Genomic DNA, 18,815 nt, shown 5'->3' with positions numbered 1-18,815 from the left:
CTTTTAAATTTTTTTTATCATTTTTAAGAGATACAGAGAAAGAAAGACCAGAGCATTGCTGAGCTCTAGTTGTTGATGGTGCTAGGGAATGAACCTGGGACCTGAGAGCCTCAGTCTCGAGTTGTTTTGCATGACCATCATCGGTCTCCCCAGCCCAGGTCACCACCTTCATTTTTATGCACCTTCATTTTTTTACCATGTAGAACCAAGTGTGCTGTGTGTATGTGACAGTTGAGCAGCTTGTCGTGGTCCAATTCAATTACTTTTCTTTTTTAATTTTTTTTTTCTTTTTAAAGTGGGGGAGTGCGAACACAATTACTTTTCTAAACAGACAGCAGAGCAGCACTCTGCATCCAAAGTCCCCCAGTGCCATCCTTGGTGCTCCATGCCACACCAAGGCTCAAACCCAGGGCCTCACAGACAACCCCCCCTCACCCCCACCCCGGTTGTTTAAGTCCCAGGTCAGGTCTCTCCTCCTAGCCCAACAGGGGGCGCAATACACCAGCCAGGCCAAAGCCCTGAGCTCTCCAGTCAGCCTCTTCTCCAAGTGGAGCCCACAGAATGGTCTAGCACATGGCCAGGTGGTGGCGCACTTGGTTAAGCGCACACATTACAGTGCTTAAGGACCCAAGTTCGAGTCCCTGGTCCCCACGTGCAAGGGGGAAGCTTCATAAGTGGTGAAGCAGTGCTACAGGTGCTTCTGTCTCTCTTCCTCTCTATCTCCTCTCCCCTTCTCAATTTCTGTCTCTATGCAATAACAATGATCAAAATTTAAAAAAATAAGAATATTCCAGCACAATGCCTGGGGGACAGCAAGAGCTCACCAGGCTGCTATGTTGGGTCAGCAATAACTGTTCCTCCCTTTTTTAAAGGTTTGTTTATGCAAGATAGAGAAACAGAACAATCCAGAGCTTTACATGGAATGCCAGGGATTAGACTCAGGACCTCATCCTTCCAAATCCAGCGACCTCCCAGGCCCCCAATGGCTTCTCCATTGTGTGTCCAAGCCCAGGCTGACCACACTGCGTTGGGTCCTGCCTCATGCCACTCACTGGTAAGCCAAGCTTTGCAACTGAAGTGCCCCATCACACCCAACCTGCTAATGCTCAGATGATAACAGAAGGCAGAGGGTGAGGGGAGACAGCATAATGGTTATGCAAACAGACTCTTGTTCTTGAGGCTCCAAGGTCCTGGGTTCAATCCCCAGTACCACCATAAACGAGAGCTGAACAGGGCTGAAGGGAGGGAGGGGGGGCGACAAGAAAACACTGTGACCCCAAACCTAGTTTCACCTGCTCCAAGCCTCACCAAAACAGTAAGCAGAGGCCCAGCCTTGAGCTGGGAGCTGGTCTTCCTTTCTAGAATACTCAGGCAGCCCCAGCTCTGCTCTGCTGCTCTGACTCTCCTCACTAGTGGGCCTGATAAGCAGGTAAGACAGTGACTCTGGAGAGCAGGCAGCCATAAAGGGGCCTACCTACCAGCTGAGCAGAGAGCAAAGGCACAGAACACGCTGACATCACATGACCGTGTGCACAGGCACGTCCAGGTGCAGCTGGGAGGTGACCATGTAGGCAGAGCACATGCCACTGTGAGGCCCTGTTTCAATCCCCACATGGCATGACGAGGGGCAAAGCTCTGGCATCTAAATCTCAAAAAACAAAGAACTGAGAGGAGCTGGCTTTCCCTGGATGCCCTTGGGCGGAGGGCTGGACTTAAAGCAGCTAGAGCAGGTGTCCTCCCTTCTGTGCTCCCCTCCTTACAGTCGGGAAATGACATCACGTAGGTAGGGTCATAGGAGCTGAGACCGAGACCCTGGTGGAGGTGATACCACAAGGCCCCAGGAAGCACAGTTGGTGCACCTGCCTCCTGAAGCTGCTCTTGTCCTGAAGTGTCTGGAGAAGGTCCTTTCTTACACGCAGGAAACATGAGGCAGGGCGGCTGGACTCTTTTATTTTGCTGTAAGGGGTGCCGGTGGCAGCGCAAGTCCACAACTCCAGCTGCCCCACAAATAGTCCACACAGGGTGGGGGTGGCAGGACTCCCACTCCCCACTCTGCTCAGGCCAGAGGGGACCCTGAAGACAGTCCAGGAGGCCTGTTGCCCTCAGGAGGGCTTGGCTGAGGGTCTGGTCTTCTCTCTTCTGTGCTTGAAGCTGCGCAGTGGGTTCTGAGTCTTCATCCTCTACGGGAGCAAAGCTGCAGGTTAGTTGGGGAATGAAATGTGCTGTCTGCCCCTATGAGAACGAGCACCATGGGGAGGGTGGCTGTGCCACTCAATGGCAGCGGCAGGAGGCACCAAGCCTGACTCTGCTCCATTGCTAGAAGTGGGGAGGTCACTTCTTAGGGCTTCTCTTCTCCCTCCCTAGGGCAGGACACAAGCAGACTTGTGACAGTGGGACAAGGTGGCAGACAGGGAGGGAGCCCAGAAGCTGTCATCAAATCCCCTAGAGACATACCCTGCCCTTCTGTGACGAAGGAAGCTTCTTCCGTTTCTTGTGAGGTTGCACAAGGCCACGCAGGGTGGGAGGGACTGGAAAAGATGAGTGAGTTTTGAGAGGAACCCTCTCTATACCCCCACCTCAATCCCAGGCTGAGCCTCATATCTGAAGTGCCTACGAGCATGCAGTTGTTATTCTTGAGTGCACAGAACAGGGATCCCCACACAGAGCCATGGGGGGGGGCCTGGTCTTGTACTCCCTGCAGCACTTGACTCTGTAACTGTTGTATGCTTTACATTGGGTTGTTCTAGCTCTCCCCCTGCCAAGAAAATTGGTTCAGTCCTGCTAGTTTCGCAGGCCCGCTTGTCCCCGCCTCAAGGAACCCTGAGAGAGTTCCAGAGTTTGAGAGTTCTTGGCACCGCCATGTGAGAAGGAGGCAGGAGAGTTTTGTTTGGTGATTAGTTTGGTTTAGTTTATGAATCGTTGTTCTTGAATACAGAAATACAGCTTCCCTGCCCAGTCGTGTGTCCACGAGTCTCTGTTACCCGCCCGTGAAGCTAGCCCGGCCAGCTGGAGCCTCCGAATTTTAACAACAAATGGTGCCCACGTGGACCTGACCTGCGCATCTCTCAGATAAGTAAAGACAATTTGGCTACCTATGTACTATGGCCTTCTCTTCTGCTTGTGAAGAGATCTCCAAAGGCCTCTGCCCTTTCTTCACGAGATTGTTTCGCTGTTTCTGGAACATTTATCTCTGGACCACTCTGTGGTTTCCACTCGCTCGGGCGAACTCAGAACAGCCAGCGGAGTTGGGAAGAGCCAGCGGGCGGGAGTGAGGCGTGGAGCTGCCTGGTTGAGGAGCCAGCCAGCCAGCCAGCCAGCCAGCTGGCCGCGCCCACACAACTCCACACACCGCGCCCGCAACCCCACAGCCCGCAGGAGCCCGATGCCAACACGCTGGAGCCCAATGCCAACACGCAGGAGCCCAATGCCAGCACTCAGGCCAGCCCACAGGAGCCGGCTCTCCACCACGTGGCGCAGGGCACTGGACGCGGGATCCCTCCACGTTGCTCGGCCACTGCGAGCAGGGCAGCAGATATGACAGGGCCATGGAACAGGACAGCAGACATGGCAGGGCCATGGAACAAGACAGCAGATATGACAGGGCCATGGGGCAGGGCCGTGGCGGCCTATCATGGCCGCTACCCCAGGGCATCTCGGCCTGCGCCTTCTACAAGGCTGGCCCGCCCGCCCTCGGGCTATGAATTCTATACAGATCCCAGACCTCCTGGACCCCCCGGGCGCCCTGCCGAAACTGGGCACTCTGGCCGAGATCCTCAGCTCCAGTCTGAAGGCAGACAAGCTGGAGTATGCAGAGATTCGTGCAGAGATTGCAACCTGCAATTCCTTGAAGTGGAGCTGCGTGGGAGGCCACCTCCAGATGGTGACCCCCCCAACAACTAAGACAGTACACATTTAAATTTGTGTTTAAAATGACATGTCTTCAACAAAGGTATTCTCATAAAGATAAAATTAACTTACATTTAAAGTCTGAGGTAAAAATTAGTTAACAATCAATATATTTTAACTAAGTTGGTCTAAACAAGACCTGCGCACACCTAGGGTGTGTCTCCATCTTGAATAGGTGTAACAAAAGGTTAAATAGACTTGTTGATATGTAAAACTCTCGATTACCTTCTCTATTAGAAATGGTAGATTGCACAATGGCTATGCTAATTATTCTCATGCCTGAGGTTTTCTTTCCTGCTCACACCTAGGGTGTGTCTCCATCTTGAATGGGTGTAACAAAAGGTTAAAAAGACGTTGTTGATATGTAAAAGTCTCAAATTCCGAAAGTCTCAAATTCCGGGGGTCGGGCGGTGGCGCAGTGGGTTAAGCGCATGTGGCACAAAGCGCAGGGACCAGCGTAAGGATCCCGGTTCGAGCCCCCAGCCCCCCACCTGCAGAGGAGTCGCTTCACAGGCGGTGAAGCAGGTCTGCAGGTGTCTATCTTTCTCTCCCCTTCTCTGTCTTCCCCTCCTCTCTCCATTTCTCTCTGTCCTATCCAACAACGAATTGCGTCAACAAGGGCAATAATAATAACCACAACGAAGCTACAAGGGCAACAAAAGGGGGCAAAAAAAAAAAAATGGCCTCCAGGAGCGGTGGATTCATGGTGCAGGCACCGAACCCAGCAATAACCCTGGAGGAGGAAAAAAAAAAAAGTCTCAAATTCCTTCTCTATTAGAAACGTTAGATTGCGCTATGGTTATGCTAATAACAAGTTTTGTTTCATAGTAAGTAAATTGCAGCCAGCTGCCTTTGGGACTCTAGGCCGTTCCCCGCCCCCATGCAAATGTCCGTTGAGACATGTACGCCCCCAGAGGCAAGAAATTTTTTTTTTAAGCTGATAAAGTTTTGCCCACAGAGGCAAAAAATGGCCCCCTCAGGCCTTCCCTTGGCAGCACACTGGTTCTTGTTACTTGCTTACATGTTTCTCCATGTTTGTGCCAGCTTCTTTTTAAAAAATGCCTGTATGATAGAGGTTTCTGTTCACCCCACTCCCCTGATACTGTGGTCATTTAGTTAAAAAGAAAAGGGGGAATTGTTGTATGTTTTACATTGAGTTGTTCTAGCTCTCCCCCTGCCAAGAAAATTGGTTCAGTCCTGCTAGTTTCCCGGGCCCGCTTGGCCCCGCCCCAAGGAACCCTGAGAGAGTTCCAGAATTCCAGAGTTCGAGAGTTCTTGGCGCCGCCATGTGAGAAGGAGGCAGGAGAGTTTTGTTTGGTGATTAGTTTGGTTCAGTTTATGAATCGTTCTTGAATAAAGAAATACAGCTTCCCTGCCCAGTCGTGTGTCCACAAGTCTCTGTTACCCGCCCGTGAAGCTAGCCCGGCCAGCTGGAGCATCCGAATTTTAACAACATGTAACAGGACAAAACATGTGCCTGTGCGTATGTTGGTACAAGCTGTTTGAGGTTTGTTTTTTGTTTTTAGACAGAGGGTGAGATAGAGGTGACAGAGAAGAGAGACACCACAGCACTGCTCTACCACTCAGGAAGTTTTCCTCATGCAGGTGTTCCCATATGACCCTGGGTCCTTGTACATGTTGAAGTGTGTGTTGTACTGGGTGAGGCAGGCAGGCAGGCAGGCAGGCAGGCAGGCAGGCAGGCAGGCAGACAGACAGACACACACACACACATTCTCAATGACTGTTCTAGACTCTAGCCGTCCAGCCCAGCACCCTCAGTCCTCCACCACCCTGTCACCCCCTTCACCACAAAGGAGCTGCCTGGGAAGTTTCTGGTTCATTCTTTCCCTGTATCTCCCACCAAGTGAGGCAGAGGGCCCCTGTGCTGCCTCAGTTTCCCCATCTCCATGAAAGAGCAACTCCTACCCTGCAAGATCTTATGGACAGGTGTCCACATGCCCAAGTCTGTACTCGTGTCTGTGCACATGGGCACTACCAGCCCCCAGGGCCCCATGACTGGCAGCACATGGTGGCAGAGAGCAGAGCCCACTCACCCAAGTAATCAGGGACGTGGCCCAGATGGGGCTTCACCACGGCTGGGTGCAGGGGCAGGTCGTGCCGCAGCAGCTGGAGGTCCCTGGGGTTGTCTTCAAAGTATGTCTGCATAGGGAGAAAGTATGGTCAGCCTCTCCTTGGCTACTGTGGGGAGGAGGGTGTGACAGGGTGGTTTGGGCCTGAGAATGGAGGCAACAGAGACCATCCTGCTATCCTGGCCTAGGACGCCTTGACCCTCCTGAGGCAGCTACTACTATGCTCTGCACACAGCTGTGAAGGCTTGGCCCCAAGCTCCTCTCCCTCCCTGTGAGGCTCGTAGCACCCTCCTTGCTCAGCATGATGTTGTAGCTGCTCTGTCTGGACATGCAGCCTCCAGGCTCCTGTCCTTATCCTAACATGCCCACTGTGCCTCTATGGTGGAGTCTCAGGCACTCATGCCTCTCGTGTTCATACAGTGCTGCTTCTACTATGGGCCCATGCATGCTCACTCTGGTGCGATGGGGGCCTGGCTAGAGCCCGGCTCACATGCATGGGAAGGTAGGCACCCTCCCAGATGAGTTGTCCCATGCCCTACTGCCCTGCACCCACCCCCCGCACCCCTCTGCTGCCCCACACACCTTGAGCTTCTCCGAGTGCAGAAGCTCTTCCTTGATCTCCTTTAGCCGGGCCTCTCGGATGGCCTGCTTGGTCACCGAGCGCATGGCGTCCTGGGGGTCGACAAGAGTGGTCAAGGTGGGAGATGAACAAACCCCCCCTCCTCACCTGGATGCCCACCCCAGCTCCCACTCACCCTACAGCGGTAGCGGAAGCCCTCAATCTCCTCCATGCGAAACTGATAGGGAAGCAGGACGGGTGACCCGTTCTCTGTGGGGTTGGGGGAGGGGCAGCAACAAGAGTCCCTCAGGCTGAGAGTCAGGGCCCCTGGCCCCTCGGGAACTAAAGTTCACTCCTTCCTAGTGTGTCACATACGCAGCCAAAAGTCTGCATCTTCCAGCAGGGTGGTGGCAGTTGCTCTACAATGCTGTACACAGGGTGGCCCACTGTCCCCGAGGCTCAGGACCCACCCACCTGACCTCTTTGCTGCCCAGAGGACACTTAGGTCACAGTGGGTCCGTGCAGGGCAGAAGCACCACCTCAGCCTGACCCTGTTCTAAGCTGTCTCAGCAGTGCACAAAGTTACCAGATACTCATGACAATGATGATGGGGGATAGGCATCACTTGCTTCAGGTAAGGAACAAGCAGACTCCCTCAACCTCCCCACCAAGTACATCCTGGACCACCACCTTACACAGAGGGCCCAGAGGCTTAATGCCAGAAGGGCTGGTGTCCTTCTCTGGCCCCCACAAGAAACTTTGACTTTTTTTTATTTTTTCTTTTTAGACTGAGACAGAGAAGGCAGAGACAGAGAGATAAACAGAGAGATAACAGCACAGAAGTGCTCCTTCAGTGTGGTGGAAAATGGCCTCTAATCTGGGTTACAACATGGCAAAGCAGTGCACTAGCCAAGGGAGCTATTTTGCCAGCACAAGACACTCTGTCCTGATCTTCCTGATACCTTGTGTGGTAGGCAGTGCTGCCCACCCAGAGGTCACCAAGACCTGGCAGCTCAGTTGGTGAAGAGTCCCACTGAGAGCTCCCTCTCGCAGGGTCATCTCCTAAATCACCACCAAGCCCTTCAGCCCTTCCCATACCCAGGCAATCACTGACTCTGAATCCCACTGGCATGTCTGTGGAGGGGGCAGTGGCTACCATGAGGCAGGAAAGGATGGACAATGGGGTGGAGAGCTCCATGGTTCCAGTGAGAGGGTAGCTGATCATGCTGGGTCCCCACTGCCACCACCAGCACTGGTGAAGGCCCTGTGAGAGAAACCTTGCCCATGTCTGGGCCAGAAAGAGCCAGCCTCTTACCTCCGCTGAGCAGATGCTCAATCTTGCCCAGGTGGGACTGCTCTGTGGGCAGCACGAAGGTCAAGACTGTGCCCGGGTTGTTGGCACGCGCCGTCCTACAAGGGGAGAGGCCCTGCCTGTGTCTATGGACCAAGTCCTTTGGTGTGTTCCCTCATCATTCCACCCAAGTGCCCACCCGGCACACCTACCTGCCCGCACGATGGATATAAGCCTCCGGGGTGGGGGGCAGGTCAAAGTTGAGCACGGCACTCACATGGTGGAAGTCGATGCCTCGGGCCACACCTGCCTCAGGATCTGAGGCCCTATAGGGAAACATCCCAACCTCAGATTGACCCTCCCTGTCTATGGCAGGTACTCCCCCAAGCTTAGTAATCATCCAGCACCCTAAACAAGACCTTGGAAGGAACCACAAGGCCCCAACATACCAGTAATTAGTATAAGAACTACTCTACAGGATAGGGAAGTAGGGGACAGCCTAGAGCTTTGTCACTCAGACAGGCCCCTGCTCTCACCTCAGCTCTAGGGTAACAGTAGAACTCACTGGCCCACAGGGTCCCCTGAAACCACTTCTATGCTGATAACCCACCAAGCACAGGCTTGGGGTTTCCCTCCTCCAGAAACATCCTCCCAACAGGTCACAGACCTGAGCCCCTGGTCAGCTCCCAGGTCACCTCCTCCTCCATGCCCATCCCCATGCCCAGGCAGCCAGGCCAGGCCCCCTGCTCAGGCACTACGGTTTCAGTCTTCTGAAAGGCTGGGAAACAGATTTCTGTGGAGTTCTAGGGGCAGAGAAGTGAACTTACTTGTCCCCCTTGCTCCCTCGGCCCCGCTGCTTGCCCTTGACTGTGGAAACCAGGACTTCAGCATCAGTTGCTATAACACAGTCATAGAAGCCTTGGTTGAACTGTGAGATGATGTGACATCTGGGGGGGGGGTGAGACAGACACAACACTCATTCAACATACAGTCTGCAGACACTAAGGCAAACATTACCCAACCATTAACCCAACCCCTTTCTGACTTTTCTTAAAACTTTTCCTTACCCCATGGAGTTACAGCAGGTATTCTCAGAGCTGAGAAATAAGTGACTATCATGATATAAAGTCAGCTACTATTAAATGGGAAAGAGTGGTGGCACACTTGGTTAAACTCACATTAATGAGCAAGGACCCAGGTTCAATCTCCCAGTCTCCAACTGCAGGGGGCAAGCTTCACAAGTGGTGAAGCAGTGCTGCAGGGGTCTCTCTGTCTCTCTTCCTCTCTATCTCCACCTTCCCTCTCCATATATGGATATCTCTCACAAATAAATAAAGGTAATAAAAAAGAAAGGAAGGAAGGGGCAAGAGTGGGGCTAGGCATACAGCATAATGATTCTGCAAAAGGTCTCTCTTGCCTGAGATTTTGAGGCACCAAGTTCAATCCCCAGTACTACCATCAGCCAGAGTTGAGCAGTACTCTATATGATAGGAAATTTCCAATTTTTAGCTCCTGGATATGTTTATAATATATGCTTCTAATCTGATTGTGATACATTTGTAAGTAGGCCTCAATACAGGACAGAAAGACTGACAAACTAATAATGGGTTAAGAATGTGTGGAAATTCTGAGATAGGGCGGGTGGCTAGTGCAGGCTGGCCTTCACTGGGTGAGCAAATAATAACAGGTAGAGACAATGAAGGTCAGACAGAACTTTGACCGAGAAGGCAGCTTCTGTAACCCTGGCTAGCTTCTGCCCTCCTAAAAGGCAACCCCCACCCTACCCCAGTGGTCTATCTTGTGCTGAGGCTAACCTTTCCCAGACACAGCTATGCAGGAAAGATAACAATAACTAAGACAACCAGGCCCTGAGGAATGGGTACAAGTCCACCCCTTAACCTTGCAGCCTCTGCTTCTGTAATGCTTCTGCTCTCAGCCTGCACCCCCTATATAAGCTTGTACTGTCCCTTTGTTTGGGGCCAGAGTTATCAAAAAGATCTGAGCTCCTGGCCTATGCATAAATAAAAGGCCCCTTTCTTCCTCCACCCACCTCGGCTTCAGGCATCTTATTAACAGTTTCCTTAACATCTAGGGTGTGTGTTTGTGTCATTAAAATAAAGCAAGAGGGGTGAGGGTAGATAGCCCAATGGTTATGCAAAGTGACTCTCGTGCTTGAGGCTCCAAAGTCCCAGGTTCACTCCCCTGCATAATCATAAACCAGAGCTGAGCAGTGCTCTGGTTAAAAAAAAAAAAAAAAAAAAAAGTAATAATAAATAAATAATAAAGCAAAGAAAGAGGGAAAGGAGGAGCCAGGTGGTGGCAACTTGGTTAAGCCCACACATTACAGTGTGCAAGGACCTGGGTTCAAGCCTCTGGTCCCCACCTGCAGGGGTAAAGCTTCACAAGTGGTGAAGCAGGGCTGCAGGTGTCTCTCTGTCTCCCTATCTCCCCCCTTCCCTCTCAATTACTGTCTCTACCCAATAAATTAATTTCTTAAAAAAGAGAGAGAAGGGAGTCAGGTGGTAGTGCAGCGGGTTAAGCACACGTAGTGCAAAGCACAAGGACCGACATAAGGATCCCGGTTCGAGCCCCCGGCTCCCCACCTGCAGGGAGGTCACTTCACAAGCGGTGAAGCAGGTCTTGCAGGTGTCTATCTTTCTCACACCCTCCTCTCTCCATTTCTCTCTGTCCTATCCAACAACGACAATAGTAACTACAATTTTTAAAAAAAAAGGCAACAAAAGGGAATAAATAAATATATTCACAATGGAATACTACTCAGCTATAAAAAAATGTGACTTCACCGTTTTGAGCCAATCTTGGATTGGCCTTGAAAAATTCATGTTAAGTGAAATAAGTCAGAAACAGAAGGATGAATATGGGATGACCTCACTCTCAGGCAGAAGTTGAAAAACAAGATCAGAAGAGAAAGCACAAGTGGCACCTGAACTGGAATTGGCGTACTGTACCAAAGTAAAAGACGCTGGGGTTGGGGGGGGGGGAATACAGATCCAAGAAGGATGACAGAGGACCTAGTGGAGGTTATAGTATTATTATATGGAAAACTGAGAAATGTTATGCATGTACAAACTATTATATTTACTGTCAAATGTAAAACATTAATTCCCAAATAAAGAATTTTTTTTTTAAAAAAAGGGCAACAAAAGGGAATACATATTTTTTAAAGAGAGAGAGAGAGAGAGAAAAAAAAAAAGTGTGGAGGGTAGATAGCATAGTGATTATACAAAAAGATTCTCATACCTGAGGCTCAAGTTCAATCCCCTACACCACCATAAGCCAGAGCCAAGCAGTGCTCTGATGTGTGTGTGTGTGTGTGTGTGTGTGTGTGTGTGTGTGTGTGTGTGTGACGAGGGGGAGTAGAAGATAGACAGAGGACCTGGTGGGGGTTGTACTGTTATGTGGAAAACTGAGAAATGTGATGCATGTACAAACTATTGTGTTAACTGTCGACTGTAAAACATTAATCCCCCAATAAAAAATAAAAATAAAAAGAGAGAAAAAAAAATTAGAAAGAGGGCCAGGATACTGCATACCAGTCAAGTGCATACTTTACCATGTGCAAGAACCTGGGTCAAGACCCTGGCCACCACTTGGGAACACAATGCAAAGGGAAAGTTTTGTGAAATATTACAGTGTCTTGTCTTCTCTCTCTCCCTCTCTTGTCTTCCACCATCTAAAAATAATAGTCTTGTGGTCCAGGAGGTGGCGCAGTGGATAAAGTATCGGACTCTCAATCAAGAGGTCCTGAGTTCAGTCCCCAGCAGCACATGTACCAGAGTAATATCTGTCTCTTTCTCTCTCCTATGTTTCTCATTAATAAAATAAATAAAATCTTTTTTAAAAAATAAAATAAAATAATAGTCTGCCAGGAGTGGTGGGATTGGTCAGGTGCAAAACCTTGGTAACAAAAAAAAAAAAGGGGGGGTGGGGAGTCGGGTGGTAGTGCAGCGGGTTAAGTGCAGGACCAGCATAAGGATACCGGTTCGAGCCCCAGCTCCCCATCTGCAGGGAAGTCTCTTCACAGGAGGTAAAGCAGGTCTGCAGGTGTTCCCCCCACCCCCCACCTTCCCCACCCCCCTCCATTCCTCTCTGTCCTATTCAACAACATCATCAATAACAACAATAAAAAGGGGGGAGAGTAACAGCAACTGAACTAAAATTTACTCAGCTGAGCAGGGCATACATGCCTGAGGGTTCTGATTCAACCCCCACCACTGCAGTGCTACTAGAGTGGTGCCTTGATTTCTTTCCTTCTTAAAAAGACTTTTTAAAAAAAAAAAAAAAAACCAGCATGTGAGAGACAGACAGAGCCAAAACATTGCTCTGGTACACTTGATGCTGGGGACCGAACTCAGGATCTCATGCGTGAGAGTCCAGTGCTCTAGCCACTGTGCCACCTCCTGAGTCACCTTTCTCATGAAACTATCTCATAGGAGGTAAAGAAACAGGAGCAGTTAAGCGGGTCTTCCATCTGCAGCCCCCATCTTCAGCTCATCTCATCCATAACACCAGCATGGCAAACCTGGAGCGCAGTGGGAGCTCTCCATTGAGCACACAGGTGGGGATGCTGAACTGCTCCAGGAACAGACGCAGCCGGTAACTCCTCTCCAGGGTGTTGACAAATAGCAGTGACTTGCCCCGAACCAGTGACAGTTTGAGCAGTGCATACAGCAACAGAAACTTATCTTCCTCGGTCTCACAGACCACCTGGAACTGCTGCAACTGGTCTGACCCTGGCAGCTGTGACTCCTGTAACTTGAGGGTAACCTGGGGGAGGACAAGTCTATGGTCAGGAGAAAGGAGACAGGAATGTCTGTTCAGGGCATCCTAGTTCCCTCCAGCATGGAACCTAAGGAGCTAGGAAGCATGGACCATGGGAGGCTACAAGCTTCACATGTCCAATCCCCAACACCAACAGAGAAGGAAAATACAAGAAAGCTTTCACGAGCAGGGGTAAATAGCATAATGGCTATGCAAAGAGACTCAGGCCTGAGGCTCCCAAGTCCCAGGTTCAATCCCCTGCACTACCAGAGTGCAGTGCTCTGGTTAAAAAAAGAAAGAAAGCTTTCACAACACTCTAAGCGCGCTGGTGTTCAGATGCCATAAAACCTCATGGAAGGGAGTTGGGTGGTAGCGCAGTGGGTTAAGCACAGGTGGCGCAAAGCGCAAGGACCGGCCTAAGGATACCAGTTCAAGCCCCCAGCTCCCCACAAGCGGGGGGGGGGGGCACTTCGCAAGCGGTGAAGCAGGTCTGCAGGTGTCTTTCTCTCCCCCTCCTCTCCATTTCTCTCTGTCCTATCCAACAACAATGACATCAATAACAACAATGAAACAGCAAGGCAACAAAAGGGAATAAATAAATAAATACCTCACGGAGACCATTAGGGTCACAGAACCAGTAGAACTACTTCGAAACTGAATGAAATGAGGGCGATCCTACCTCCACAACCTTTCAGAAGAGTCAAGTCCACATATGGCAAGAATTCTAGTCCTGCTGTTGGAAGCAACCTGTCTAGCCCTTGCTGGTCCCCATTCGGATCTTTAGATGAACCCCTCCACTTCCACATCTGCAACCACCATAGTGATTTTAGATTGGAGGAGGTGATAACTAATTTCTAGATGCTACTGATTTTCCCACTAGAAACACTAAAAGGTTCTTTGAGAAGGAAGGATCACATCCTTTTGAGTATTGTATGCCAGTGGTTCCAGACACTTCTGCAGGGCCCTCACCGGATTGTGAAGGACCAGCTCCTTAAGTGCTTGTACATCCTCGTTAAAAGTAGCTGACATCAGAAAAGCCTGGTAAATCCGGGGCAAGTGGCTGAAATGAAACAAATCCCCATTAGACTCTCACTCTACAGGCCTCTGACAGCTGAATTTTAGGTTTCTCTGCTCTGGGTCTCTAATCACAACCCCTGTCGGCCTCTCTCTTCCTTACCAGAGAAGACTCTTGAGTTCCTCCTCAAAGCCAAAGGAGAAAAGAAGATCGGCCTCATCAACCACCAGCAGCTCTAGGGAATCCCGCAGCTTCAAGCTGTCCTGCTGCAAGTGGTTCAGTATTCGAGACGGGGTCCCAACCACCACGTCAGGCTTCTCCATCAGCACGGCTCTGTGGGGGTGGCAAAGCAGCAAGTGGAACTTGACCCTGGCCCAACCCTCTTTCGTGCAGCACTCACCCAACCCCACAACCCATAGGCAGCTTCAGTGCCCTACTGCATTGTTCTCACCCACCTCTGAGAAGCTAAGTCTTCAGCAGCTGACACATTGGCCACTCGGATGTCTCGAGCACAGTAGGCAGCGAGCTGCTGGATCATGGACTGGGCCTGCCGTGCCAGTTCCTTGGTGGGCACGAGGACAAGGCCTCTCACTGCCTGCTCTATGGCTGGACCTGTCTGCAAGAACAGGAATTAGAGTCAGTCATTATAGATTAGTCTGTTACTGCAGCACGTGGTGTTCTTCTCAGCTTCTTCCATGCACTGTGGCTGTGATTCAACTGTTGCGGTTTCAACAGAACAAGTGAGCTGCATTCTGATCAGCTCCTCACATCTAGTATCCACCTGTGAATGTGGAACAGAGGATTCTTCCCCCATAAACTAACTTTTAAGAAAAATAACTTAACAGTAATGAAATGTCTAAGATTTAAGGAGCTGAAGTCTCACAGTAATTCTACAAAACTGAATATATGTATGAACGTGTATGTGTGCGCATATGCTCAGAAAAGAAAATAAAGGGAGTAGGGCAGTAGCACAGCAGCTTAAGCGCACTTGGAGCAAAGGGCAAGGACCAGCGGAAGGATCCCTGTTCGAGCCCCCGGCTCCCCACCTGCAGGGGAGTCATTTCACAATCCATGAAGTAGGTCTGCAGGTGTCTTTCTCTCCTCCTCTCTGTCTCCCCCATCTCTCTCCATTTCTCTCTGCCCTATTCAACAATGACGACAACAATAATAATGACAACAATAAGGCCCCACACCTATGGACATCTAATCTTTGACAAAGGTGCCCAGACTAGTCAATGGGGAAAGCAGAGTCTCTTCAAGAAATGGTGTTGGAAACAATGGGTTGAAACATACAGAAGAATGAAACTGAATCACTGTATTTCACCAAATACAAAAGTAAATTCCAAGTGGATCAAGGACTTGGATGTTAGACCACAAACTATCAGATAACTTAGAAGAAAATATTGGCAGAACTCTTTTCCACATAAATTTTAAAGACATTTTCAGTGAAACGAACCCAATTACAAGGAAGACTAAGGCAAGTATAAACTTATGGGACTACATCAAATTAAAAAGCTTCTTCACAGCAAAAGAAACCACTACCCACCAAAGTAAGAAAGCAGAAGTATACTAGAGTTTGCAGTGAGTACCTCCCTAATACTTCCTCTCCACTTTTCCAAGCTTTGGGTCCATGATTGCTCAACAATTTGTTTGGCTTTGTATGTTAACTCTCTTTTCAGTCACCAGGTTCCAGGTGTCATCAAGATGCCAGCCAGACTTCCCTGGATTGAAGACACCACCAATGTGTCCTGGAACTCAGCTTCCCCAGAGACCCATCCTACTAGGGAAAGAGAGAGGCAGACTGGGAGTGTGGACCGACCAGTCAACGCCCATGTTCAGCGAGGAAGCAATTACAGAAGCCAGACCTTCTACCTTCTGCAACCCTCAATGACCCTGGGTCCATGCTCCCAGAGGGATAGAGAATGGGAAAGCTATCAGGGGAGGGGGTGGGATATGGAGATTGGGCGGTGGGAATTGTGTGGAGTTGTACCCCTCCTACCCTATGGTTTTGTTAATTAATCCTTTCTTAAATAAAAAAATAAAAAATAAATAAATAAATAAATAAAAAAGAAAGAAAAAAAAAAAAAAAAAAAAAAAAGAAACCACTACCCAAACCAAGAGACCCCTCACAGAATGGGAGAAGATCTTTACATGCCATACATCAGACAAGAGTTTAATAACCAACATATATAAAGAGCTTGCCAGATTCAACAACAAGACAACAAATAACCGCATCCAAAAATGGGGGGAGGACTTGGATAGAATATTCACCACAGAAGAGATCCAAAAGGCTGAGAAAAACATGAAAAAATGCTCCAAGTCTCTGATTGTCAGAGAAATGCAAATAAAGACAACAATGAGATATCACTTCACTCCTGTGAGAATGTCATACATCAGAAAAGGTAACAGCAGCAAATGCTGGAGAGGGTGTAGGGTCAAAGGAACCCTCCTGCATTGCTGGTGGGAATGTCAATTGGTCCAACCTCTGTGGAGAACGGTCTGGAGAACTCTCAGAAGGCTAGAAATGGACCTACCCTATGACCCTGCAATTCCTCTCCTGGGGATATATCCTAAGGAACCCAACACATCCATCCAAAAAGATCTCTGTGTACACATATGTTCTTGGCAGCACAGTTTGTAATAGCCAAAACCTGGAAGCAACCCAGGTGTCCAACAACAGATGAGTGGCTAAGCAAGTTGTGGTATATATACACAATGGAATACTACTCAGCTGTGAAAAAGTGACTTCACCATTTTCAGTCAATCCTGGATGGACCTTGAAAAAATCATGTTGAGTGAAATAAGTCAGAAACAGAAGGATGAATATGGGATGATCTCACTCTCAGGCAGAAGTTAAAAAACAAGATCAGAAAAGAAAACACAAGTAGAACCTGAAATGGAATTGGCTTATTGAACCCAAGTAAAAGACTCTGGGGTGGGTGGGTGGGGAGAATACAGGTCCATGAAGGATGATAAATGACATAGTGGGGGTTGTATTGTTAAATGGGAAACTGGGGAATGTTATGCATGTACAAACTATTGTATTTACTGTTGAATGTAAAACATTAATTCCCCAATAAAGAAATAAATTTAAAAATAATAATTACAACAATAAAGCAACAAGGGCAACAAAAGGGAATTAATTAATTAATTAAAAAAAAGAAAAAATGAAAACTATTTACTTAAGGCTACTACAAATCAAGGTAGTGGGGCCTGGACTGGAACCAATGTAACCTGAGTTCCAGTGCACAGCAATAGCCATAGCCATAGCCATACCCAGGCCAGTCTTTGCAGGCAAGAAGCCAAATGAAGGGCCCAGGAGGTGGCACAGTGAATAAAGTCTAGGGCTTTCAAGCATAAGGTCTCAAGTTCAACCTCCGCATCCCATGTAGCAGAGTGATGCTCTGACTCTAACAAGTAAATATGTCAATGTAATACTCTGGTGTGTTTCTCTCTCTCTAGCAAATAAAGTCTTTAAAATTAAAAATATTGGTCTGGGAGGTGGCGCAGTGGTAAAGCTTTGGACTCTCAAGCATGAGGTCGAGAGTTCAATCCCTGGCAGCCATGTGCCAGAGTGATGTCTGGTTCTCATAAATAAATAAAAAAGGAGGGGAGGAGGAGGGGGGAGGAAGGGGGAGGGGGAGGAAGGGGAGGGGAGGAAGGGGAGGGGGGAGGGGGAGGAGGAGGGGGAGGGGGAGGAGGGAGAGGAAGGGGAGGAGGAGGGGGAGATGGGGAGGAGGGGGAGGAAGGGGAGAAGAAGGGGGAGGAGGGGGGAGGGGAAGGAGGAGGGGGAGATGGGGGAGGAGGGGGAGGAAGGGGAGGAGAAGGGGAGGAGGAGGAGGAAGAAGAGGAGGAGGAAGAGGAAGAGCGGTAGCGCAGCAGGTTAAGCGCCATTGGCTGCAAAGCACAAGTACCAGCGTAAGGTTTGAGTCCCCGGCTCCCACCTTCAGGGGAGTCGCTTCACAGGCGGTGAAGCAGGTCTGTAGGTGTCTTTCTCTCTCCTTCTGTCTTCCCTTCTCTCCATTCCTCTCTGTCCTATCCAACAACAACTACAACAATGAAATAGCAAGGATAACAATAAGTAATAAATAAACAAATATTAAAAAAAAAAAAAGAAAAACCTGATTCTTAGCTGAGACTGGAGGACGGAAACACAGATTGCCTGCAAGCCTACCGGCTTCCCTGCCCCTGCTCACCGCCTTCCTATGGAGGAGCAGCTGCAGCATCGGAATGGCGTAGGCGGCAGTCTTCCCCGAGCCTGTGCGGGCCCGAGCCAAAAGATCCTTCCCCTCCAAGGCCAGCGGGATGGCTTTCTCCTGGATCAGCGTAGGGCGCGACCAGCCCAGGTCGGCGACTGCCTAGGAAAAATGAAGCCTGATTCAGACCCACTCAGCCTCCAGCACCCCCACGGATGAGACTGTTCTCCTCCGGGCCCACCAGCCCTCCTGGTTACCTGCAGAAGCCGGGGGTCGAGCCCCATGTCTTGGAAACCGAGGGATTCTGCTTCAGCCATGCTGCCGTTCCGCGTGCTACTGAGCATGCGTGGTCGGAAGAATTCAACAACACAAGGGCGGGGTCCAACCAACCACCAATCAGCGTTGAAAAAATAAATCCTTCCCGGAAGTGCTGAATTCTGAGCTTCCGGTCTCAGCTAAGCTTAGTGGCAGAGGTACTGTGTGCCACTGTATGAAGTCAGGGCTCAGAGGTTGTCCAGGAATCCCCGACCTAGAGCTCCGTGGCCGCTCCCCTTTTTTGACCCACTTCCTGTCTCTGCGCTGACCGCTGCAGGCTGCAGGCTGGGCCCACTCAGAGTGACCAGCCACTGAGGGTCGCCTGCATCCAGCTGCCATGGGACAGCTTGCAACTTGCGATTCCGCTTTCATTTAGCCTTTCTTTTATCAGCTTTTATTTTTCTTTTATTATTCTTTTATATATATTTTTAAATTTATTTTATTTACTTATTTATTTATTCCTTTTGTTGCCCTTGTTGTTTTATTGTTGTAGTTATTACTGATGTCATTGTTGTTGGATAGGATAGAGAGAAATGGAGAGAAGAGGGGAAGGCCGAGGGGGAGAGAAAGACACCTGCAGACCTGCTTCACCACCTGTGAAGCGACTCCCTTGCAGGTGGGGAGCCGGGGGCTCCAACCGGGATCCTTCCGCCGGACCTTG

At 49.7% G+C, this 18,815-nt stretch overlaps 1 protein-coding gene across 3 annotated transcripts; it reads right to left on the bottom strand.

Annotated features, from left to right (window-relative positions):
- Positions 1–1,930: 1,930 nt before the first annotated feature.
- Positions 1,931–18,247, bottom strand: DDX56 (DEAD-box helicase 56). 3 transcript variants are annotated; one of them, XM_060171603.1, is made up of 14 exons: positions 18,097–18,247; positions 17,818–18,001; positions 14,099–14,255; positions 13,806–13,976; positions 13,598–13,688; positions 12,390–12,634; positions 8,674–8,793; positions 8,059–8,172; positions 7,871–7,965; positions 6,752–6,825; positions 6,579–6,668; positions 5,961–6,066; positions 2,455–2,528; positions 1,931–2,180 (listed from the first exon to the last, which is right to left on the bottom strand). In XM_060171603.1, the coding sequence occupies exons 1-14, from the start codon at positions 18,181–18,183 to the stop codon at positions 2,103–2,105; spliced, it is 1,686 nt and encodes a 561-aa protein (XP_060027586.1). In that variant the 5' UTR covers positions 18,184–18,247; the 3' UTR covers positions 1,931–2,102. The 3 variants fall into 3 exon arrangements, with proteins under 3 accessions (XP_060027586.1, XP_007524463.2, XP_060027587.1); XM_007524401.3 differs by having other exon boundaries at positions 14,099–14,259; positions 17,840–18,001; XM_060171604.1 differs by lacking the exon at positions 18,097–18,247 and having other exon boundaries at positions 17,840–17,972.
- Between the last annotated feature and the right edge of the window lie 568 nt (positions 18,248–18,815).

Source organism: Erinaceus europaeus, chromosome 14 (assembly GCF_950295315.1).
Source record: "Erinaceus europaeus chromosome 14, mEriEur2.1, whole genome shotgun sequence".
NCBI lineage: Eukaryota > Metazoa > Chordata > Mammalia > Eulipotyphla > Erinaceidae > Erinaceus > Erinaceus europaeus.
This window is presented reverse-complemented; position numbering and strand designations above follow the sequence as displayed.

Excerpts from the sequence above, each read along its gene's own strand:
- DDX56 (XM_060171603.1), bottom strand. The coding sequence starts at position 18,183 with ATGCTCAGTAGCACGCGGAACGGCAGCATGGCTGAAGCAGAATCCCTC. Across the intron at positions 18,002-18,096 it reads TCGACCCCCGGCTTCTGCAG|GCAGTCGCCGACCTGGGCTG; the intron begins GTAACCAGGAGG and ends CATTTTTCCTAG. Across the intron at positions 6,669-6,751 it reads GCTTCCGCTACCGCTGTAGG|GACGCCATGCGCTCGGTGAC; the intron begins GTGAGTGGGAGC and ends GTCGACCCCCAG.